This window comes from Pseudorca crassidens, chromosome 20 (genome assembly GCF_039906515.1).
Source record: "Pseudorca crassidens isolate mPseCra1 chromosome 20, mPseCra1.hap1, whole genome shotgun sequence".
NCBI classification, from domain to species: Eukaryota; Metazoa; Chordata; class Mammalia; order Artiodactyla; family Delphinidae; genus Pseudorca; species Pseudorca crassidens.
The window spans coordinates 10,009,687-10,035,208 of NC_090315.1; the positions used below are offsets into that span (position 1 = coordinate 10,009,687).

General features: G+C 46.4%; 1 protein-coding gene across 5 annotated transcripts in view; it reads right to left on the reverse strand.

The window, feature by feature from the left end:
- Positions 1-5,681: 5,681 nt before the first annotated feature.
- Positions 5,682-25,522, reverse strand: part of SAE1 (SUMO1 activating enzyme subunit 1) — a 71,890-nt gene continuing 52,049 nt past the window's right edge. For 2 of the 5 annotated variants that reach the window (XM_067718771.1, XM_067718774.1), the window contains 2 exons: positions 17,652-17,796; positions 11,246-11,507 (listed from right to left, as the gene is read on the reverse strand). In XM_067718771.1, the coding sequence (XP_067574872.1) occupies positions 11,261-11,507; positions 17,652-17,796 (392 nt within the window). In that variant the 3' untranslated portion in view covers positions 11,246-11,260. Of the gene's footprint in view, positions 6,703-6,723; positions 7,604-10,325; positions 10,396-11,195; positions 11,508-17,651; positions 17,797-25,522 lie in introns of those variants that run through there. The other 3 variants (XM_067718773.1, XM_067718772.1, XM_067718775.1) reach the window with 3 other exon arrangements.

The following is a 25,522-nucleotide window of genomic DNA, read 5'->3' on the forward strand; positions in this document are numbered from 1 at the left end:
GCTACTCTTCCTGCTCTCCTTCCCTGCAGAGGGGCACGTGCAGAATCTGTGAGCCCTGTCTTGGAGGAGGTGGGGGGCAGTGCACACATCACCCTGAGGTGTCTGTCCTTGTGTTTAAAGGACGGTTCCGGGGGACTTCCCTGGTGGCGCAGGGGTTAAGAATCCGCCTGCCAATGCAAAGGATGCGGGTTCGAGCCCTGGTCCAGGAAGAGCCCACATGCCGCGGAGCTACTAAGCCCGTGCACCACAACTACTGAGCCCGAATGCCACAATTACTGAAGCCCGCACGCCTAGAGCCCGTGCTCCGCAACAAGAGAAGCCACCGCAACGAGAAGCCCGCGCACCGCAACGAAGAGTAGCCCCCGCTCGCCGCAACTAGAGAAAGCCCACGCGCAGCAATGAAGCCCCAATGCAGCCAAAAATAAAAAAAAAAAAAAAAAAAAAGGACAGCCCCGGTGCCACTGTGTGCAACCAACCTTCATGCACCTTTCCTCAGCTCCCACTAAAAGCTAAGCCCCTGAGGACAGGGCCTTTTTGGGTGTTTCCTCCTCACTTTATCCCCACTGGATAAAGTATGTCAGGGGGGCTCGATATTTACGGAATAAATGAATGACCTATAACTTACTCAGAAGTCCCACTGGGAGGAGTCCTGGGGAACTGTCAGTCATGAGACGGACCTGGTCCCTGCCCTCAGGGACACAGAGGTGACATCTGGGATCAAGGTGAAACTTCACCCATGTAGCCACCCTAGCATACTCTTAACCGTAAGGCCTAGCATTAAAAACCTGTGTTGAATTAATACAAGAAGGGGAGGGAATTCCCTGGTGGTCCAGGGGTTAGGACTTAGTGCTTTCACTGTCAAGGGCCCAGGTTCAACCCCTGGTGGGGGAACTAAAATCCTACAAGCCACGTAGCGTGGCCAAAAAATTAAAAAACCGAACAAGAAGGGGAGCTTCTACCATGATCTTCGAGAAAACAGGGCAACCAGCCAAATGCTTCCCCTGTGTTGTCTTCCATACAGGACTGCCCCAGACACAGGTTCAGACCCAGCTCTGCCCCTTCTCCTGGCTGTCCTCACTGGTAAAGGGGCAGTTCAGAGGCAATGGCCCTTCTAAAAGGCCAGGCCGAGGGAAACGGGAACCATCATTTTGGACAGGAATTTGGCAAAACTCTGAGGATGTACACACCTATGGCAGCAAGTGCCTTCCCGGGTGTCTCCCTTAGGAGTGAACGTGCGCAGGTGTCCAAGAGTTGGCAATGCGCAAAGCCACCCCCTAAGTACCAACAGCAGTTGGAAGGGTAAATCAAGTCTGCTGTTGTACAACAGAACAATAGACAGCAGTGAACTGGAATGAACTAGAACTTTATCCCTATGAATAAACAACAAATAATGGCGAGCAAGCAGCAAAATGACTGGTGGGTACTGGGTGTATACCCTGTGATATTATTACGTATTTTCGTCATGCTTACATACTTGTGCATGGGGCCCAAGGCCCTGAGGTGAGGCGGGAGGTGGTGTGCCCACCCAAACATCTGGCAGGGAAGCTCTGCTTGGTCCTCACTGCTCCCCTGGCAGAGAACGCGTCCTCCTCCTGCGACCAACGGCCTCCCTTGTCCAGGAACAGTTTGCTGAACTAATTTTTTTTTCTTTTGGCCGTGCCACACAGTCTGTGAGATCCTGATTCCCGGACCAGGGATTAAACCCAGGCCCCCTGCAGTGGAAGCCCCGAGTCCTAACTACTGAACCGCCAGGGAATTCCTGTCGCTGAACCATTGCTCTGGTTGGATTAAGTCTCGATTTTATTGTTTTCTCTTCGTCAGATTTTTTTTTTTTTTTTTTTGCGGTACGCGGGCCTCTCACTGTCGTGGCCTCTCCCGTTGCGGAGCACAGACTCCGGACGCGCAGGCTCAGTGGCCATGGCTCAGGGGCCCAGCTGCTCCGCGGCATGTGGGATTCCCCCGGACCTGGGCACGAACCCGTGTCCCCTGCATCGGCAAGCGGACTCTCAACCACTGCGCCACCAGGGAAGCCCTTCATCAGACTTTTGTTTCTGCTTCCTCTCTCCTGCCTTCTCTTGGATTATTTGAATACTTTTTCAGAATTCTTTTAAATGTATCTTTTGGTGTTTCAGCAGTTTTTTTAGTACTGCTCTAGGGATAACAAACTCATCCTTAACCTATCTGCTACGTGTCTATTGTACCACATCACTTACAATACAGAAGCTCTGCCACTGCACGTCCCTGCTGACCCTCTACTCCTCCATGAAATGATGGATTTCATGCAGTAGTTGTCATACGGATCACATCTGCACACCTTAACTTCTTAACCTTAACTTAAGACATGTATTAACGTTTGCTTTATTTATTTATGTATTTATTTTTGGCTGCTCTGTGCATGTGGGATCTTCCCAGACCAGGGCTCGAGCCCGTGTCCCCTGCATTGGCAGGCAGATTCTTAACCACTGTGCCACAAGGGAAGCCCTGTATTTTCTTTTTAATAGAACCAAACCTACCATTTTTAAGGACTGAAAGTGGGGAATTCCACCCTATCATCCAGGTTGGAGGGAAAGAAGCAGAGACCCAGGGATAATCAAGGCCAATAGAAGGCCACATTTTGTTAGCAAAGTCCAAAGGGCTCCCAGAAAAACAAAGGAGGGATCAGTTGTTCAGAGGGAAGGGAAACACCTGAAGTCATCTGTGTGGCCTTCGCTCTTGGAACCCAGGTGCCGAGTGGTTCTGCAATGTAGCAGAGTCAAGGCTCAGAGGACCTGGCAATGAAGCCCTCAGCTAGTACACTGCCACCTGCGAACCGTGCAGCCTCCAGCAAGGTAATCCCAAACTTGACTGACAAGGCTTCTAAGACACAGTGAGAAAAAGCAAAATGCAGAAAAATCGTTATTTTGTGCATCTGCGTAATAGCAGCTAACACTGAGCGATTTCTACTCAAAGAATATATTCAGGGCTTCCCTGGTGGCGCAGTGGTTGAGAGTCCGCCTGCCGATGCAGGGGACACGGGTTCGTGCCCCGGTCCGGAAAGATCCCACATGCCGCGGAGCGGCTGAGCCCGTGAGCCATGGCCACTGAGTCTGCGCGTCCGGAGCCTGTGCTCCGCAACGGGAGAGGCCACAACAGTGAGAGGCCCGCATACCACAAGAAAAAAAAAAAAAAAAAAAAAAAAGAATATATTCAGTTATTTAATCCCAACATATCAGAGGAATGTTCTACTATTACCATCTTACAGATGGGGCGACTGAGGTACAAAAACGTCACTTGCCCAAGGTCATGTGGCTAGGTGGTAGAGTCCAGGTTTGAACTTGACAGTCTGGAAGGATTCACTCTCAGTGGCTGCCAGGGTGCCCTCTGGGAGGTAAATATGAAAAGGGATACAGCTAACATCTACAAAAAGCATCTCACATTTCTCTCCAAAATCAAGTTTAGCTGTTAAGTCAGCTGCTCCCGCTATGTGGCCAACACTGAGCTGACAGGCATGGGAAGAGGAATCTTTTGCCTCTTAGACTTGTACAAATATTGCTTGAATGTTTATTACTAGAAGCTTAAAAACAAAAGCCACTCCCTTCTGGACTCAGCTGAAGGCTGAGCACCTGGGCCTGACTGATGGTTTTCAGGGGTGACTCCTAGGTCTCAGGACCTTGGGAAGGAAAAGCCAGTGTTTTCTTGTCTTCACCAAGATCACAAGAAGCTGAGCCACTAAATGAATGTTTACTAGGTGTCCTGTACAGAAGCCTTCCCCGTCTGCCCACATTCCACCCCTGACTTGTTGGGTGAGGCTCTTTCTTCACCTGCAATATGGGCACGACAGTATCTACCCTCATGGAGTTTCTGTGAGGATTCAAACCATTTAGCTAAAGTACAAGTATTTTGAAAGGTATCAGGCAAGCAGTGTGAGCATGTTAGCTATTATTATTATAAAACTCTTTTGCTTGCCAACTACAACCTAAACTTCCGTTTCCCCACCTGTAAAGGGGCAAATAGGTGATCCCTCAAAAGATATACATTTATACTTACCAATAAAAAAGCAAGAAACTGACAAAAAGGGTCTGCACTGCAAAGGGAAATCATGGAACGTGGGGCTGAGATGGGACCAAGAGCTTTTTTTTTCGTTTTGAGTAGCACCTGTTCACTAGAACGTTCTGTCTGAAACTTCAACCATTGAGCACCTAACGAAGTTTGGCTACTACACATACCAGAGACAAGAGAAGTGGGGTGCAGAGTAGAGAAGGCTGGCAGCCCCAAAGAGAACTCATTTCCTTTCATTTGCTAACTCCAGCACCCCCAAAATATTTGCTACCATCTCAGCTCAGATCCCCTTTCTCAGGTGGGCTACATTATCTCCTGAGGTGCTAGAAACCACAGGATAATCACTGTGGACTTCTGGAGACTTAGGGAAATCTATTCTTATAACACCAACATGTAATATGGGAAAATATGAAATTTGGAGCAAAGAGAATAAAGACATTTCCTGCCCAGGGCTGGCAGCTTCCAGCATCACCTCCCAGATTCCCAAGGGGTCCTTTCGGGATCACTCAGTCTCTGCCATTACAGGTACAGGGGTGGAAAAGTTTGGAAAGCTTCAGAGAAGATTCAACAATTTTGTTTTTAATCCATGCAGACCCACCTGCTCCCCCTTGTGACCAAGGCCCCACATTGCAAAGTAAAGGGTGTAATTAGCTCAAATTTTCTAAGACCCTGCAAGACTCATGCAAGGATTCCCTGACTCAACACTCATAGGGCCCAGAAAGGGGCAGCTCCAAAAATGCAGCCCTAGCTTCACCTAGGGTGGGAGCAGAGGTGACCAAGCGGGTTGGAGGAATTGAGTTCTTCCTCTCAAGAGGAGATCAGTTTTTTTTTCACTGACTGCAACAGGGCTGAAATAGGAAAGGAGCTGATTTATTCATTCAAACCAGCCAGAGGATTTCCATCGTGGAAAAGCCAAGTGAGGGTAAGGAGACTTGGAACATGCTGCTGAGTCAAGACAAACCTGGCGCTCCAACGACTGCTCTGACCCGTCCAGCTGTGCGACTTGGGGTATTTTATTTAATGTCACTTAACCGTTATGAGACCATCGCTCACTTTTTTTAAAATTAAATTTATATTATTTACTTTTGGCTGCGTTGGGTCCTCGCTGCTGCGCGCGGGCTTTCTCCAGTCGCAGTGAGCGGGGGCTACTCTTTGCCGCGGTGCGTGGGCTTCTCATTGTGGTGGCTTCTCTTCTTGCGGAGCACGGGCTCTAGTGTGCAGGGGCTTCACTAGTTGCAGCACGTGGGCTCAGTAGTTGCGACGCGTGGGCTCAGTAGTTGTGGCACACAGGCTTAGTTGCTCCGAAGCACATGGAATCTTAGCGGACCAGGGCTCGAACCCCTATCCCCTGCATTGGCAGGCAGATTCTTAACTATCACTCACTTTTACTCCTTTTCTACTATTATTACAAGTGCTATCCCTGAGAACAGCCACTACTTAACTGAATTATTCAACAGACAATAAGAATCAGAAGCTTCTGCATGCTAGAATAACTCTTGCTGCATTGCCCAGGAATGGTGATGGAGGGGAGGATCTTTGTGTCATGTTAAAGCATCCAGGGACATTTCTTCAGGTTTAGGCAATTGATAGGATCGCTCCCTGTCAGAGGAAGAAGTTTCTAATGTGGAAGAAAAACAAGCAAATCCTAAAGCAAATAACTTTATTTCAATCATTCCTTTTTAAAGAACCAAGGAAATATAGAAAATATAAAAAAAACACGAACAGCTGCAATTCAGGGGGGTAAATGAAGGGCCGATACAGCCCTTAACACGCGACAGCCTCCAGAGCGAGGGTCGGCACGGCGTCGGAGTGGGGCTCCGTGGCAAGGGCAGGCTCCTCTGTCCCAGCTCACGGCCAAGGAGTCAGAATCCCCAGGGGGTGGGACCAGGGAATCTGCCTTTTTAAAACGAGCTTTCCCGCTAATATTCCATTTGCAAGGTCTCACCCTCATACCCAAGAGGACTTGGTGATATTTCCTCTCGTCCAAAATCCAGGCTGGAACTCAACTAATCCTCAACTAAAACTCAAGAATAGCACACCAGATGCCACCTGTTGTTTTTCAGAGTCTCAAACTTTGGAGGAAATACATTCCGCCTGCCATGCTTTTTCCTCTCTAAGGGCGCCTGTCTGCATTTGGAACTGTGGTTCCACTAGTGTTTCATCAGTCCTAGGCCTTACTCCCCACCTGAAGTCATGCTCCTCCCTGTGTGACATCAGGCGGGGACTAAGGCCAAGAAGATGGCAAGAGGCTCCTAAGCAACAAGGCGTGCTGGTTCCTGGCCGGGGGGACTGGTGACGCTGCGACGAGGAGTCAGAGGGGGCTGTCCGGTGCTGGCCGCGCAGGCCTGGGACGGGAAGGGCGACAGCCAGGACCTACGCCCCTTGCTTAGCAGCCACTGGTGCTTAGAAGCAGCACATCTGTATGACCTCACTGCTCACAGGAAATGGTTTGTATTGGTTCGATGACTTCACTTTTCCCTCGCCTGGAGAGGGCCTTCACGGGGGAAGGGGACAGGGGTCACATGTGGGCATGCCGCAGGGCAGCATCACCAGGGCTGCCAAGTCTTGGGTTCACTTGGGGCCAAGGCACTCCACAATCCCGTTCCCCTTCATGCCATCAAAGAAGAAGAAGTTGTTGTGAGGAGGGTCCCTTTGAGACAGGGCCTGGGGAGCAAAACAAGAAGAGGGTTCAGCTCAAGTGCTTTAAAAGGGATAAAATGGAGAAAAGAGAATAAACCCCCAACTGAAATCTTCTAAAAGCAACATGGGCAGTGGTTCGCAAGAGACGTTGATTTTGCTCCCCAGGGGCTATCTGGCTATGTTGGGAAACATTTCTGATTGTAATTGTCATGTCCCTTTGCTCTGTCCCTTACCAGCTGTGTGTCCTTGAGCAGATCATTTAGCCTCTCTGACCTTTACTTTCCCCATGTAAAATGAAAATAACAAATGTTTTATCCTAGAGATTAAAAAAGATGCTGTACCTCAAATATCTAAAACAATGCCTAACGTGGAGAAGCACCGCTTGGCTAACGGCAGTAATAATTATTTATGACTATTCAACTGAGAAAGGCACTGATTCATTCCAACACGTCTAAGGCTGCAGCCTCCGTCACCTAGGGGGACACTCACTGATGCAGAAGTGGTGCTTCCACGAGAAGGCAGTGCTGCCTGCCCTCCACAGGACAGGACAGGGCTGGGGTCCAGAGGGCCTGGGACATGCCAGTCAGCCATGAAAATGATGATTATCTCGTGGGGTTAACAGAAGTTCACAGCACTGTTAGAGATGCAGTTAAGAGTCCCTGAAATTACATGCTGAATCATGTGTGTACCTGTGTGTACTGGGAAAGGTCCATAGGCGATAGTGGGCATTTTCAACACAAGAAGGGTTACTGTTTAAAGAGGAAGACATCACCTACGCAGACTGCTAGGCAGGGTGTCAAGGTTTCCGGGAGCACTATGCTGTCGTCCCTAAGGCAGGACCTCCTTTACAAGGTCGGGAGTGTGCTCTAAACATCCCGAACCTCTCCTCCTTGGACTGAGTGCCAATCCCAATCCACTTTCTCATCTGTAAAATGGAAACAATTATACCTATTCCAAGTGGTTATTCCGGAAATAACCATTCTTCTGAGGAAAATGTATTGAGCGTCTACTCTGTGTCAGGTATTGTGCTAGATATTAAGGATTCTGAAGTCCCTCCCTGCCTGGGGCTTGGGTCAGAGGTTTGCTTCTCTGGGCTGGCATATGAAATGGCAAATAAAGGCCCCTGCCTGCTAGGGCCCCTGGTGAGTAGGAAATGCGATCAAGCTTGTAACGTGTCGGGCATGTAGTAAATTCTCAATAACTGGGAGCTGCTATGACTAACGGGGGCCAGAGGTCCTTTCCCAATAGCTGAGGCCCCAAGCACTCAGCCAGGGGGAAGGGCCCAAGAGCCCACAGGTGGATCTCAGGCCCGAGAACCCGAGTTCCAGGAGGTGCTACAAGGCGTTTTCACGTGCAGCCTGATAGGCTGCTGCTGTCACTCTCACCTCTAGCACTCTAGGTGGGGAGACCGACCGCGGACAGTGGGGAGAGAAAAGAAGGATGATTAAACCCAAGGAAGCGGGACATGACAGAGGACATGGATAGAACATGTGGTGTCTGGAATGATGCAAGGAAGGAGGGAAACAAAGATGATTCCAAGGGAACAGACTTATACATTTGCCCCATCTTCCGATGTTTGCTTTTTACGGGTGGTCAGATGGTCCCATCAGGGAAAAGGGGGAGGTCCACGGCCCTCAGATTGCAGGTCTTTACTGCCAGCTGGCCGAAGCTGAAACGGTGTTAAGTAAGGGGGAGTGGTGGGGACAAGACAGCAGGGCATGGGGTGAACATGGGGCAAAAGGTAAAGTGCTTCCCAAGCAAGACGGGGGTAGGAGGAGATTCCAAACACACCCAGCAACCAAGAATGCAGAGTACTCTGGCTATCTGGGATAAACAGAAACAAGATGCTGGGCAACAGCTGTCCCCTGCAGGCAGGAAGGAGGGGGCTGCACTAGAGGTTAGGACTGGGATGCAGAGAAGCCCCTGCACACAATGGGGTCAGGGCCACCTGCCTGACCCACAATCTCCATCCCACATGAAAAACTCAGGGAGCAGCTTCTCAATGGGAGGTATGGCGGTGAGGCTAAGGGTGCAAGGATGGTGGCCCTGGGTCCACACAGAGCCCTGCCGGACAGGAGAGCCTTTAGGGAGGGCACCTGAGGCCTGATGGCAGAGCACAGGCTCAGAAACCAGATGGCAGGGGCTCGAGTCCTGGCTCCGCCGCTTCTCTGCACCTCAGTGCCTTCTTCATACAGGAGGGATCACCAGCTCCTACCTCTTGGGTTGTTGTAAGGATCAAATGAGTCTATCCACGTAGGGAACATGGTCTCTGTGCAGTAGGTACGTGTGAGCTTTCAATGAATATCTACTATTGTTGTCGTCACTGTAGGCTACAAAAAATATATTATGTTCCCATTCCCCCCCTTATTTTTCACTGTACTCTTTCCTGCCAAGACTCTCTATAGGCAGCCTCAGAATCCTTCTTAACACAGTCCTCTGGGCAGCCAACTTCTCAGACTGGGGACACAGCTGAACTTTTTTATCAGTCTGGGTTAAGCAGAAGGCATGAGCGAGAAAGCAGGCACAGCATCCCATGCTTCTCCTCTTCTCCACTGTACCTCCTCGATGCTCACCCCTACTGCCTATGACTTAGAAAGTTAGATTTAGGGAAACAACTGATCCACAGAGAAGGATCAGGAAAGAAGAGAGAAAAAAAAGGCCTTGAGAGGATGGTGGGACCATCAAATTGAGTCAAATGTTTCCAGAGCAGGACAAAGTAGTGAGAGCTGGTCTCCAAATCGTCCTCCTAAGCTCAAACCTGACATGTAAATGGCCGTGGAGAATTATTTGACCAGGCACGACTCTGCTCCATGAAAGAAAAGGACACCCCATCACTGCAAGTCCACTAAAGCAGTTAAGAACCTGCAAAAGGCAAATTCAATATCTTTGGGCAAAGATCAAAAGTCCCCAAAGAAAGTAAAATACATTTGGGGGTATGCTATAGTTCTGGCAACTCAAACGTTCCAGAAGAGACTCAAAAGGCTGTGCTAGTTACTTGGTTACCCCATGACCCTACATGAAATGCTTCCCTTCTGAGAGGGACAACGACACCTGCCTAATGTGGGCACAGGTCACACTGGATAGAGCCTTGTGGGGCTCCTGGCACACTGCACAGGCTCCACTGGTACTGATCTGCCCCTGCTCTATACACGCCTATGGTGTGTGCAGTAACAAGAGGGTGCTTTGACGCCATGGCCATGTGTGGAGGGAAACCGTGAGGCAGAGGTGGAGAAGCACGGGTCGTGGAATCCCTTCTCTGGGCCTCGGTGTCACCCCTTAAATGGGGGTCAGGACAGTGCCCATTTCATAGAGCTGCAAAGGCAGAATACCTGACAAATATCGTAAGTGCCAGATGACTGGCTGGTATAGTCAGGGGACGGTGGGCAGCACCTCACGGGCTCTTTGTCCAGCTCTGAGTAGGCAGGCACTCAAAGATCATTTGCCGCAGGCCCACCTAGATGGGCTGGAGAGAAGATGACGGGGTGGAAAAAGGAAGGAAGGAAGAGAATGAGGAGGGCAGGAGACAGGGTGAGTGGAGTCAGAGAAACCAGGCAGCTCTCTAAGACAGTCCTGGGTTCTCTCTGTTGGCATATCCAAGGTCATGGTGCGGAGGGTCAGCGATTTTCTATGCCACAGTGACTTTTTACCTTCACAATTTCCTGGGCCAGGATCCCTCCAACCACTGCACACACTGGGGCCATCTCAGAGAAGCAGTACCTAAAAGAGAAGACAAATGAAATGGCGCACTGAGACAGGGAGGCTGGTAAGGACATCTGGAAAAGGTCAGTAGTAGGTTCACCTGAATGAAAACATCTCCTACCGGGAGGAGTCAATTCAGACAGCAATGCGAATGCTGGCAACTAGGCGTGAAAATTAAATCTGATCCAGGTTAGTAGGTGGCTGGGAATGACCTCTGAACCTTGGCAGGCAAGAATTGTTTCACAACTTTTTTTTTTTTCTTTTTTAAAGTTAAAGGAAAGGCTATATCTGTGCGTCCTAAAAATAAAGTCCTACAAATATCAGATGTTTCAGTGCCCTGGTCACATTCTCGCAATTCTCTCCTGACCCACATGGGCAGTGGGTTCTATATGCTCTTCCCAGACAGATGTCAGGAGCAGGCCTGTGTTAACATGCAGGAGGCACAGGAAAGTTGGGGCCTGAGATTAAAGCACGGGAGCAGAAAAGAGCCTTCACTACCCACGTAGCTACCCACCCTTCTGGGCCAGGATGGGTATCCAGAGGAGAAATTTTAGCTAATATTGTCACCTGCCCCAATTACCCATCCTGGACAGCCGAACGCCTTCTCCCCCCACCTCCCCAGAGGAAGCATGCCTCGCCAGTTCCCATCCCTGAACACAAAGGGTTTTTTTAAATGAGCAAATTGAGGTGCAGGCAAGTTAAGAGGAAAGCTTCCCTACGGAACCCTACCACGAGGAGACCACCTCCCGTCTTCTTGGTTTGGTACACACCCTTCTAGACATTTTTAAAAGGGCACATATCTAAACATATATAATTTAAAACCCAAGTCATAGCAGCTGTTATTCACTGTGCCCTGTAACCTACTGATGGATACTTAAGCAGTTCAACATTGTGACCATACATCTTGGCAGTGGTGTCCAAACAATTCCTTATGGCAAATTCCAAAATACAGAATTGTTGAGTCCTGACACACTGTGCCAAAATGCCCTCCAGAAAGGCTATACCCATTCAGCTCACAACAACTGTGCTTGGGGATGCCCATCTCCTCACCCCCTGGCCGGGCCCAGCACTCCCATCTGTCCATCCACAGAGGCAGCTCTTCCTCCCGCGTACCAAGGTCTACTGCAGAACTATAAAATACACAGAGAACTATGCCAACGCGAAACTAGTCACCATAATTCTACTACTCAAAGACAGTCAAATGTGGGAATATCTTTCCTTTAAAAAAAAGCTCACAGGGCTTCCCTGGTGGCGCAGTGGTTGAGAGTCTGCCTGCTGATGCAGGGGACACGGGTTCATGCCCCGGTCCGGGAAGATCCCACATGCCGCGGAGCGGCTGGGCCTGTGGGCCGTGGCTGCTGGGCCTGCGCGTCCGGAGCCTGTGCTCCGCAACGGGAGAGGCCACAGCAGTGAGAGGCCCACATACCGAAAAAAAGAAAAGAAAAAAAAATTCACCTACATTCTATGTGATCTTACTATACAAATTTAACATTCTGCTTTTTTAAAATCATCTTAACAAAATGCTAGCAAACCAAACCAGCAACATATAGACACATGATCACTTCAACAGACACAGAAAAAGCATGAGACAAAATCCAGCACCTCTTCAAGATAAAAACACTCAACAAACTGGGAAGAGAAGGAAATTTCTTTAAACTGATAAAGGGCGTCTACGAAAAATCCACAGCTAACATCTTACTTAATGGCAAAAGACTGAAAGATCAGGAACAAAACAAGGATGTCTGCTATCACCACTTCTATTCAACATTGTGCTGGAGATTCTAGCCAGGACATTTAAGGAAGGAAGGAAAAAGAAATAAGGGGCATCCAGACTGGAAAGAAGAAGTAATATATATATTCACAGATGACATGATCTGGTATACAGAAAATTCTAAGGAAACCACAGAAAAATTATTTGAACTATTAAATTCAGCAAGGCTGCAGAAGACAAGATTAACATACAAAAATCAATCTATTTCTATACATGAGCAATGAACATCCTTAAAATGAAATTAAGAATTTGATTTACAATAGCATCCAACAGAATAAAATATTTCAGAATAAATTTAACAATAAATGTGTAAAACTTATACTCTGAAGACTATAAAACATTGTTGAAAGAAATAAAAGACTTAAATAAATGGAAAGATATCCCCAGGTTCATGGATGAGAAGACTTAATATTGTTAAGATGGCAATACTCTCCAAATGTTACTGGGACAACTGGGTCTCTAAAGGCAAAAGAATTAATGTGGACCCCTACTTCACATCATGTACAAAGGTTAATTCAAAAATGGATCACAGACCTAAATGCAAAAGCTAAAACTGTAAAACTCTTCAGACGGGAACATACATGTAAAAATGGGGGAAAAAAAGATAAATTATATTTCATAAAAGTTAAACATTTCTACTTTAAAGGATACTATCAGGAAAGTGAACAGACAACCCACAGAATGGGAGAAAATTTTTACAAATCATGTATCTGACAAAAGGACTTGTATCCAGGGACCCCTTACAATTTAACAATAAAAAGATAACCCAATTTAAGAATGGGCAAATGATCTAAATAGACATTTCTCTAAAAACATACACAAACGGCCAGTAGGCACATGAAAAGATGCTCTACATCATTAGTCATTAGGGAAATGCAAATCAAAACCACAGTGAGATGCAACTTATTACCCACTAACACTGAAACAGACAGACAATAACACTTGTCGGCAAGGATGTGGAGAAACTGGAACCTGGATAAAGTGCTGGTGGGATAGTAAAGTGGTGTGCCCACTGTGAAAGAGAGTTCAAATTGTTAAACAGTTACCATATGAGCCATCAATTCCACCCTTTGGTATACATATCCAAGAGAAATGAAAACTTATATTCACACAAAAACACATGAATGTTTATAGTGGTTTTACTCTTAATTGCCAAAAACTGGGGACAACCCAAATGTCCTTCATCTGGTGCATCAACTGTGGTACATCCATACAGTGGACTACTACTCGCAATAAGAAGAAATGAGCTATCGATTCGTACAACGTGGATGAATCTCAAAGGTATTAGGCTAAGGGAAAGAAGCCAGACTTGCAAAGACTACACATGCTGTATGATTCCATTTATATCACATTATTGAAAAAGGCAAAACTACAGGGATAGAGAACAGGTCAGTGGTTGCAGGTAGGGAAGGGACTGATTACTCCAAGGCAGCATGAGGGAATTTGGCGGGGGTGGTGGTGGTGGTGGTGGTGGTGGTGGTGGTGGTGGTGGGTGTGTGTGTGTGTGTGTGTGTGTGTGTGTGTGTGTGTGTGTGACAAAACTTTTCTGTATCTTGTTTGTAGTGGTAGTTACATAACTCTGTGTCTTCATAAAATTTTATGGAACTTTAAAACAAATAACTCACAGAACTGCATAACAAAAAAGAATAAATTTGACTGTATGTAAATTAAAAAAATAAAACCAAAACACCATGAGGAAACAAGAACAAATTTCACTGTATAAGTCTAAATAATAAAAACTAAACAAGAAAAAAACAAGCATCATCTCAAGACATAATCAGACAAGTTCAGAATATGGGATATTCTACAATATAACTGGCCTGGACTCCTAAAAAAAAAAAAAAAAAAGGCGGTAAACTGTTCTAGATCAGGAGTTGGAAAACCTTCTTTGTAAAGAACCAGACATTAACATTCTGCTTTAAAGCCAAATAATTTTTTGGCTTTATAGGCCATATGGTCTCTGTTTAAACTCTTTGTAAAAACTCTACAAAAGCTGTCACAAATAATACACAAATGAGTAGGTGTGGAATAAAACTTTATTTACAAAAGCAGGTGGCAAGCCACAGTTTGCCAACTCCCAGATTAAAAGCAGCACAGAACCAAATGCAACAGATGAACTCTGATGCATTCTTAAGCATCATGTCATCATTCTGCCCCCTCCCCAAAATAAAAAAGCAAAATATTAACAACTGAATCTAACTGAGTGGTATATAGATGTTTACTACTGTTCACTATTCTTTCCGTTTTTCTGTATGCTTGACATTTTTCATATCATTTTAATCTGTGTATTTGCATTTGCTCTGTAATATTAACTCTCTAATGCCTTTCCAATTTCTCTTTCTTATAAATATGATAATGAATATCTTCTGTACATAAGTATTTGCTCACATTATTTCTTTCGGGTATATTCTCATTATCAAGGAGCAGAATTACTGGGCTAAAGAGGGAACACTTAAATGACTCTCGATACTTATTTCCAAACTGCCTCCTTAAAAGGCTGTACCTTTTCCCATCATGCTTACTAACAATGAATATGTTTTTTTAATCTACAAAGGATTTTTTTTGATTTTACATATTCTCTGATAGAAAATATATAAGAAAATATAATAACAAATTCAGTGATTTTCTCTGGTTAATGGAATTATGAGTAATTTTCATTTTCCTCTTTTTAAATTGTTTTTTTATAACTTTTATAAAATTTTTAAAGGTTACTTTCCATTCAGTTATTACAAAATATTAGCTATACATGGTGCAGCCAAAAAAAATAAATAAATACTGGCTATATTCCCCGTGTTGTACAATACATCCTTGAGCCTGTCTCATACCCAACAGTCTGTGCCTCCACGCCTCCTCATTTTCATCTTTGAATTTATTCCACACTATCTGATTTTTCCATAATATATGTATATTATCTCTGAAACTTAAAAACCAGTAAGTTCACAAAAGGACAAATATTGTATAATTCCACTTATACAAGATACGTAGAACAATCAAATTCATAGAGACAGAAAGTAGAATAGAGGTTACCAGGGGCTGGGGCAGCACAATGGGAAGTTAGTGCTTGACAGGGACAGAGTTTCAGTTTGGGATGATGAAAAAGTACTGGAGATGGATAATAGTGACAGGTGCACAACAATGTGAATGTACTTAATGCCACTGACCTGTCCATTTACGAATGGTTAAAATGGCATAATTTATGTTGTGTGTATTTCACCACAATAAAAAAAAATTTTTAAAACAGTAAAAGTTATATTACACGTACAAATTATGAATGTTCATCATAAGTGTTTATAATAGTGAAAAACTATAAATAACTCACACACCCACCAATAAGGTAATGGCTAAATAAATAACCATCTGGCAGACAGTGAAACATTATGCAGCACAAGTGAAGTTATGGATCTGTATTTGTGACACAAACAAGTCCATGATATGCTGGAAAAAGAAGGCTATCACATGAAAAGTACAATATCATCTTGATATTTAAAAAGAGAAAAAACCTGAAAAAATACACATACTGATGTCTGTGAGGCTAAACCCCCAAATGAAACCCCAAGTTAGCAGTGGCCACTTCTCACTGGAAGGACTAGGGATGATCCTTTTCTTCCCTTTTATATTTGCTGCCAATGGGCATCTGTTACTTTCATAATCAGAAAAGCAATAAAGCTCTCTGAAAAGAGAATAAATAACCTAACATGAAGGGACAGGACAAGCAGCTCACAGACAGATGAGGGAAATGGAGACTTGGGCACAGCTTTCCCTACTCAAGTAAGCACACCCTGCTCGGAGCTGGCAGTGGGTAATTTGTGAGGGTAGCTCAGCTGCCAGACAGCAGCTCATTTCCTTGCCGCATCCCTATCCCATCTCCACCAGCCTCATCTCCACCAGCCACAGACGGACTTCGAGAGGCCGTCAACCACCTCTTACTTAAAAGGCAATAGAGAGGGAGCGCCTGAGCACACGAGGCGTAGTCACGGGAAAGTGGTTTCTGCAAAGGGGTAGGGAGACACACTTTGGAGAGGAAACTAGTCGGCAGCTAGTCCGGCTGTTAGCAGTTAGGCTGTGGCTTTCTCCTTCTGGGAAGTGGGGCCTCTGCCACTGGCTGGCGATGCAGAGGCAGGCTGTTCATCACTCTAAACACCCAAATCAGTCACTCAGCGGCACGCTCAGGCCCGGCACGCAGCACTGGGTGTGCTCGGTGGCCCTGCGGCCTGGCTACGTCTACTGAATCTGGAGCCCTGCAGAGCCTGCCCGCCTCCTGCCATGAAGGGCAGAGCAGGCACCACTTGCTCCTCCACTAAGAGAAGTGTGCCTGCTGTTAGCCCGAAACAGGGACCCCATCCCAGCCTGCAGTGTCATCAGCCCCGACCTCCCAGTGCTAATTTACAAAAGCACCTTGTAGACAGCTGCCTCTTTCTGGCTGAGGGCCCGGCAGGGGATTCAAAGCCCACTGCCGGTCTTAAATCGGCTGAGGTTTGCTAGTGTCTAAGTGAGGATCCCAGCCACGAGTGAAGAAGGAAAGGACTAGGGAACGAAGGGACTCTGATCACTTTACTGCTGAAAGGGAACCAAGGTACTGTGCTGTTACCAGCGATTAGCAGTGTGGTGAGATCTTGGTTGGCTACTTACTAAAACCTTGGACAAGTGACTATCTTTCTGAGTCTCAGTTTCTTCATTTAACTGAGAAGAAAATAATAATACACACTTCGAGGATTACTGTAACAATTAAACGTGGCCGTGTTGGTGAAGCACAGAAAGTCTTCAATACGTGGTGCTGTTGTTATTAGCTGTATAACCTCATACTAGTCACTGAACTTCTCTGAGCTCTAAATTAACTTTTCTTCTCCTATAAAATGGGCTGTTGTCAAGAGAGAGCATGTACAGAAAGCAACTACCACAATGCCTGGTATTATAACAGCTGCTCAGTAAATTCTAGCCATCATTATTACTGCTACAAGCTGGAGCACAGCAAAGCAGTTTAGGGAGTCCCCCAAATACACCGAAAGAGAGTGAGAGTAATGAGATGACCCCAGAACTCCTTGGAAGGGGTCCCTGACCCAGTCTCCCTTTGGACCGATCCAATCAAATCCTAAACCTGACTGTGTATAAGAGCAAAAGACTGGTCGCCTAAGGTGAAAGCATCCCAGCACCTAAGGGTGAGGACACTGGGAACAGGGATGCCTTTGCTGCTGAGGGTATAAACTGATAGGTCATCAATGGAGGGCAATGGGGCAATATCTACCAAATGATAAACCCATTCTTCTGACCCCGCCACTCCATTTATCGTGCAGTTATACCTGCACACATACAAGGTCACCTCGATTTTTCATATGCTGCTGTTATACCAACAGAAGGACAGAGGGCCACAGGAGGTGGCAGAATGTGACAAAGGAGGCTCTCCTCAGGGCTTTCGGTCTAATAACGCATCTCCCCAAATTAAGGCAAATACTGAAAACAGACATTTATCAATCCAGGCTAAACTGTGATAAGTACTGAGACCAACCTGACAAAGTCTTCAGGAAGCAGGTCAGGATTAACACCCAGGGAGTCAAGCACATCGTTTCGAATCTGGAGCAACAACTCAGAATCTTCCCCGAAGGTATCAGAATTAGGATCTCTTCCTTTATCTGTGCGGAACTTCAGGAGCACTGGGAAAGGAAGAAGACAGGTTAAAAAAGCAAGTCTTTTCACAACCTACAGACTGGGAGAAAATATTTGCAAATAATGTGACCAAAAATGGCTTAATTTCTAAAATATACAAACAGCTCATACAACTCAACAACAAAAAAACAAACAACCCAATCGAAAAATGGGCAGAAGACCTAAATAAACATTTCTCCAGAGAAGACATACAGATGGCCAACAGGCTCATGAACATCGCTAATTATTGGGGAAATGCAAATCAAAACTACAACGAGGTACCACCTCACACAGGTCAGAATGGCCATCATAAAGAAAATCTACAGGGCCTCCCTGGTGGCGCAGTGGTTGAGAGTCCGCCTGCCGATGCAAGGGACATGGGTTCGTGCCCCAGTCTGGGAAGATCCCACATGCCGCAGAGCGGCTAGGCCCGTGTGCCACGGCTGCTGAGCCTGCGTGTCTGGAGCCTGTGCTCCGCAACGGGAGAGGCCGCATCAGTGAGAGGCCCGCGTACCGGGAAAAAAAAAAAAAAAAAAAATCTACAAATAACAAATGCTGAAGAGGGTGTGGAGAAAAGGAAATCCTCCTACACTGTTGGTGGGAATGTAAACTGGTGCAGCCATTATGGAGAACAGTGTGAAGCTTCCTCAAAAAACTAAAAACAGGGCTTCCCTGGTGGTGCAGTGGTTGAGAGTCCGCCTGCCAATGCAGGGGACGCAGGTTCGTGTCCCGGTCCGGGAAGATCCCACATGCCACGGAGCGGCTGGGCCCGTGAGCCATGGCCGCTGAGCCTGCGCGTCCGGAGCCTGTGCTCCGCTACGGGAGAGGCCGCAACAGTGAGAGGCCTGCATACCGCAAAAAAAAAAACTAAAAACAGAGTTGCCATATGATCCAGCAATCCCACTCCTAGGCATATATCCAGACAAAACTATAATTCAAAAAGATACACGCATCCCTACATTCACAGCAGCACTATTCATGATAGTCAAGACACGGGAACAACCTAAATGTCCATCGACAGATGAATGGATAAAGAAGATGTGGTATATATATATATATATATATATATATACACACACACATACACAATGGAATACTACTCAGCCACAAAAAGAATGAAATACATGGTGCAGTGGTTAAGAACTCACCTGCTGATGTGGGGGACACAGGTTCGAGCCCTGGTCCAGGAAGATCCCACATGCTGCGGAGCAACTAAGCCTGTGCGCCACAACTACTGAGCCCACGCGCCAAAACTACTGAAGCCCGTGCACCTAGAGCCCGTGCTCCACAACAAGAGAAGCCACCACAATGAGAAGCCCGTGTTCTGCAACCAAGAGTAGCCCCCGCTCGCCGCCACTAGAGAAAGCCTGCACACAGCAACGAAGACCCAACGCAGCCATAAATAAATAAATAAATTTATTTATTTTAAAAAAATGAAATAAAGCCATTTGCAGCAACATGGATGGACCTAGAGATTATCATACTGAGTTAAGTCAGAAAAAGAAAGACAAATACCATATGATATCACTTATATGTGGAATCTAAAATATGACACAAATGAACTTAATCTATGAAATAGAAACAGACTCACAGACATAGGGAACAGACTTGTGGTTGCCAAGGTGTTTGGGGGAGGGAAGGATTGGGAATTTGGGATTAATAGATGCCAACTCTTATATACAGGATGGATAAACAACAAGGTCCTACTGTATAGCACAAGAGAACTATATTCAATACCCTGTGATAAACCATAATGGAAAAGAATATGAAAAAGAATGTCTATATATGTATAAATGAATCACTTTGCTGTACAGCAGAAATTGACTTTTTTTTTTTTTTGCATCACATCTCTATTGGTGAATTCTCTTTTAAAGACTAGGACCATCTGCAAAAACAATATCAAGACAGCAACTAAACACAGACTAGTGGAAAGTATTAGAATTGAGGCTGACATAAATTAGCAATGATTATGGTACTATCATTTTATTTATTTATTTAAAAAAATTTTTTTAACATCTTTATTGGAGTATAATTGCTTTACATTGTTGTGTTAGTTTCTGCTGTGTAACAAAGTGAATCAGCTATATGTATACATGTATCCCCATGTCCCCTCCCTCTCACCCTCCCTATCCCACCCCTCTAGGTGGTCACAAAGCACCGAGCTGATCTCCCTGTGGGATACAGCCGCTTCCCACTAGCCATCTATTTTACATTTGGTAGTGTATATAAGTCAATGCTACTCTCTCACTTCGTCCCAGCTTACCCTTCCCCCTTCCCGTGTCCTCAAGTACATTCTCTACGTCTGTGTCTTTATTCCTGCCCTGCTCCTAGGTTCATCAGAACCATTTCTTTTTTTTTTTTAGTTTCCATATATATGTAACACAACATTTTAAATCAACTATACTTCATTCAATAAAATAAATTTTTAAAAAAGCAAGCCTTGGGCTTCCCTGGTGGCGCAGTTGTTGGGGGTCCACCTGCCGATGCAGGGGACACGGGTTCCTGCCCCGGTCCGGGAGGATCCCACATGCTGCAGAGCGGCTGGGCCTGTGAGCCATGGCTGCTGAGCCTGCGAGTCCGGAGCCTGTGCTCCGCAATGGGAGAGGCCACAGCAGTGAGAGGCCCGCATACCACAAAAAAAAAAAAAAAAAAAAAGCAAGCCTTTTCATAATAAATAAATCTTTATAGATGTTGATAATTAAACACATTTTTTTTTCATTCTGCAGGAAGTAGTACATTAATTAAAATGTGGGGGCTTCCCTGGTGGCTCAGTGGTTAAGAATCTGCCTGCCAACACAGGGGACACGGGTTCAAGCCCTGGTCCGGGAAGATCCCACATGCCGCGGAGCAACTAAGCCCATGAGCCACAACTACTGAGCCTGCGCTCTAGAGCCTGCGAAACACAACTACTGAGCCCACGTGACAGAACTACTGAAGGCCGCGTGCCTAGAGCCCCTGCTCCGCAACAAGAGAAGCCACCGCAATGAGAAGCCCGGGCACCGCAACGAAGAGTAGCCCCCGCTTGCCGCAACTAGAGAAAGCCCACTTGCAACAACAAAGACCCAATGCAGCCAAAAATAAATAAATAAATAAATAAATATACATATATATAAAAATATAAATGTGGGCCAAGTGAAAGGTAATACTTTTCATTTATTCAACAAATATAGTCAGAAAGGTAATCAAATATTGCAAAAATGACTAAAATTACTGTGATGAGTGCCATGACAGTACAACAGAGGATGTGACATCCTCTATAGGGTGCTGTCAAGTAAAGGTTCCCTGAGGAAACAACATGAGTGAAGTATGTGTGGGCCTGGGAAGAAGGGTAGGAGCAACTTCCAGCAGAGGGAAAAGGCCCTATTATGACCCAGAAGAGAGGTCAGGTGGAGGAGGCATGCATTCTAGGCATCAGTTCAAAGGATGAACTGCTTCAGCCAGAAAGGCCAGCCAAGTGCTCAGACTCATCAGACAGGCAGATCATTACAAACAAAAACTCCCTTACTTAGTACAACCATTATGTCAACCTCCAGAAACGGACAGTTTTGTTTTGGATGTGAACCAGAGGAAAGGTTCAGATGATGGCAGCAAATCAGCAGTACGGTATAACAAGACCCTAACAAGGCTTGAAATTGTAGCGCAAACGAAAAGACACAGGCAGGAGCAGAAGACCGATCAAAATACAAGCACCTTCTACTGCCACAACACCTTGTCTGGATGTCCACTGCAGGCTGTCTGGGTGGCATTCTTGTTCCCCACATGCTCCCCAAGGCAGGCGGACAGTCAGCCTGGAGCCTCATCTCTAGGGCAGTCCTCCTCCCACACCACACAGGCTGTTTCAGAGCAGAGGTAGAGATGGGTAGATCCCCGGGTGCCCTGGGATAGCCCCTCACACTCACAGTTCACAAACTGCTTCCATTTACGTTTCATCAGCATTTGCTGACTGAAAAAGTGAACTTATCCAGCAAGTTACACTCTCTCTCAGTACAAGGGGCTCTTCCCTAAAAGATAAGGTGGCCTGAAAACTCAGGCAATTGTTGCGAGGCTCTTTAAAGACGCAAGTATTTGGAACTTGCCCCAGACTAAGGAATCACTGTCCTTCTCTTTGTTTTCTTAAGACTCACAAACAGTTTTGATGATGAGCAGTGCGGTGAGAACCGCCCTCCAAGAAGCAGTAGGAATTCATTCATTCACCAGTACGAGCGAGCATTCAGTGTGCACGGCTGACCTACGGGCCAAAGGTCCGATGGTGAGCAAGGGAGTCTTGGTCTCTGCAGTCTGAAAGCGATGGCGGGCGAGGATGGGGAATTTAGGGGTCAAGACAGATGGCTCCACTGAAGCCTGAGAGAAGTTCATAAATGGGCTACACAGTGTTCTGAGAAGATCCCAAAACATGGAGGCCCAGGTAAAAGAAGACGCAAGCTGCTTCTGGGCTATGCTTTTCTCAGTGCCGGCGTCCGAGGAAGATCGCTTGTCATGTCCCCAGCATAGGGCACTGCACATCAGAGGTTTTCTATTCTTTATCTTAAAAAGGTTCCAGAACACCTGTTTTGAATACTGTTTGTTGTCTGGGAATGTTACTCGCCTCTCGTTTTCAAGAACACAGCTTCTACAACCCTCAATTCTACCTGACCACTTGGCAGACAACTCAAAAGTGATGACAATTTGGATGCTGGCTAACACAGACCTGCCGTCACCTAAGCTCAACTTCTAACTTTGCAGATGTGTCAGTGGGATTCCAATTTGGAGTAAACAAATGCAATCAAGCAAGCATTTGGGGACAGGGTGGAGAAAAGACTGCAGAAGTGGCAGGTCATCACTGTTTACACCAAGCCTCTTTTCCAACAATGTCTGGTGAAGACAAAGGAACGTGGAAATCTGCTAGTCCAGTCAAAAGAGGATACTCCGAGCGGACTGTATCGAATGTCAGCGCTAATTCTGTCAATCACTCTTGAGATGGACCCAGAATGTGCATCAGTGTTGCCCGAGCAGATGACGGAGGCAGTGCCAAGGGCAGGCCGCTTGTAATGCACAATCCGAGGCCCAGTGGCAAGCACGTGGGAACGGAATGAGGTTGTTGGACAGCAGCAGGAGTCCCGCCCTAGCTGCCTCCTGTGCAGTCCTCTTATTTCTGTGTCAGTGGGACAGAAGCACCAACTGTCACAAGGGACAGAGGAGAGAGGATCATTTTTTCAGCCCTCACCACAAAACTTTTCATCTTTTGGTTATGAAACACAGCTCTTGAAGCATACTCAAACAATTGTAACAACTGCAAAACAAGCAGTGCCTACTCTATGCCAGGCACCATTCTAAACCTTTTACATCCACGATACCCAGGGAGGTAGGTAGGTCCGAATGCTCTTCCTACTTTACAGGTGAGGAAACTGAAGTTCAGAGACTGAGCGGCTTCATCAATGGGACCGCCAACGAGTAGTAGCATAGAAATGCTAATGCTGGCATTCGGAATCCGTGCTTCTTGATCCAGGAGAAAGCCAGGACCATCAGGAACGCAGCCCAAGGATTCCAAGTGGTCTGGCTCTTTGCCCCCTACCTCAGGAAGACTCCTATTCAACAACATTTCTGTGAGATGCATTTTCCTGACGGGGCCCTGCCCTCTCTTAACTGGTCCTTTTTAAATAAATAAATTTATTTATTTATTTATTTATTTATTTATGGCTGAGTTGGGTCTTTGTTGCCGCGCACAGGCTTTCTCTAGTTGTGGCGAGCGGGCTTCTCATTGTGGTGGCTTCTCTTGTTGCAGAGCACGATCTCTAAGCACGTGGGCTCAGTAGTTGTGGCTCACGGGCTCTAGAGTGCAGGCTCAGTAGTTGTGCTGCACGGGCTTAGTTGCTCCGTGGCATGTGGGATCTTCCCAGACCAGGGCTCGAACCTGTGTCCCCTGCATTGGCAGGAGGATTCTTAACCACTGTGCCAGCAGGGAAGCCCCTAGTCCATTACTTTTAAGTTACTAGTTCAGTGGGTGAGAAGTGGACGTGGAAGCCGTATGAAACCTTGCCCATCAATCTTCAGAGGGTAAGACCAGTTTCATCTCAGAAAGAAATAAGATGGCACTCAGAGGAGGAGCAGAGGCAGCCAGCAGCTGGCCCCGCTGTTTCTCTGGGCCCCTTGCCTGTTCCTGGTGCAGGCCGCCTGGACGTGGGCCGGCAGCCTGGCACCATCCAGATACCTTGCTGACCACATCTGAAGACCGCTCAGGGCCTCCGGGAAGGGGGCCAGTCAGTCCGGCCACTTATTTGCAGCAAAGCAAACAGAGGCTGTATTTTGCGCTCTTTTTCTAATGTCAGCACTCCAGTTAGCAGGGGTGGAGGGGGTGTGGGAAGAAGCCCAGTGTTCTAGACGGGCAGCAGCCTCAGAACTGACCCTAGCCCCGGACGAGTTCTCGCTTATTAAATTCTCCTCTTTGTTCTGCTGTCTGCCCTCCCAAATAGCCAGACACACACATAGCACTGTTGACTCTGCATTTCTGAAGAGCACCTCCCCACCAGTTTCCAAATTATGAAACTATTCCATGAAGATCAAATACTGTCAGGGATGCCAAAAGATGACTCATTGAAACATATTAAAACACTGCACAAAATAAGAGTTCCAAACTTGATTAACTTCATCTGCACCTTTTAATTAACTCAGGTTGCAGAAGTCCGGGGGGGATGACATTCACCGCTACGGAGGATAGGCTGGGGTCTCTGCTATAGTTCAGGACTTGCCCATGTAACAGAGAAGACAAACTTTGAAAAGGGGAAACCAAGCACCTTTTCATGGATTAGAAGAAAAACTGCATATGTGTGAATAAACTACTACTTTTGCAAAAAGAAATTAACTCAAATTCAAATTTAATCTGAATCAGAATACCAGATTAGTGTTATAACAGGAATTTGGGAAGCAATGTTACTAATCACTCTATTTCTTTCTAAACATTTCTTATTGCATTTAAATGGCATGATTATATTTAGCATAATCACTAAGGCCATCCAAAGACTCCAGTATTTTTATAGGGAAAAAATGAAATCAATGTTGCAAACTAGCTCCAACCCAATTGCTGTTTCCCAAAACAGTTCAACTGAGACAAAGTCAAATCTATAGAAAATTGCCTGGCTGATGCCTAAAGCTGTTCTGTGCCAGACACCATCCCCACCTCTCTGGAGCTCCCCACCCATTCTCCCCAAAGTGGCTCACTTAACGGCGACTCATTATCTCTGGGAATGGCCTGGAAATCAGATCTACTCCTGGGTGACATAAACTTCCAAGAAAATGAAAAATAGAGTTATCCTCTTAGCCGGTAGCTTATCTGCTCAGGCAAGACGCTAGGTCTCACATTTAGTCAACTGTTCATTCGATGAATACGTAGCGAGCACTGACTCTGTGCTGGGCCCTGAGCTGGGCAGGGGAGAGCAAAATGCACGCTCTGCCTCTCAGAGCGTTTCGTGAGGGTGACAAACAAAAACTACATATGAAATAACAGAAGGTGGGAACTAGAAAAGGAGCTCTGAGAGAGCATGATGGGGTAGAAGGGAGTGGTTTCGCCAAGCAGCCTGCCAAGCTCCCTCCCCAGTGGGCAGAACCACCTCATCTTCACAGGTCCCCCGGCCCCAAATGCTGATCCTCCCTACCTCTCACCCTCAGCACGCTCACACGCTGCTTGTCAGGGCCTGCTGCGCCTTCTCTCTGCAAAGCCCTTCCTAGGCCTGGGGAGCCTGGGAATCCGCAGGCAGCAGC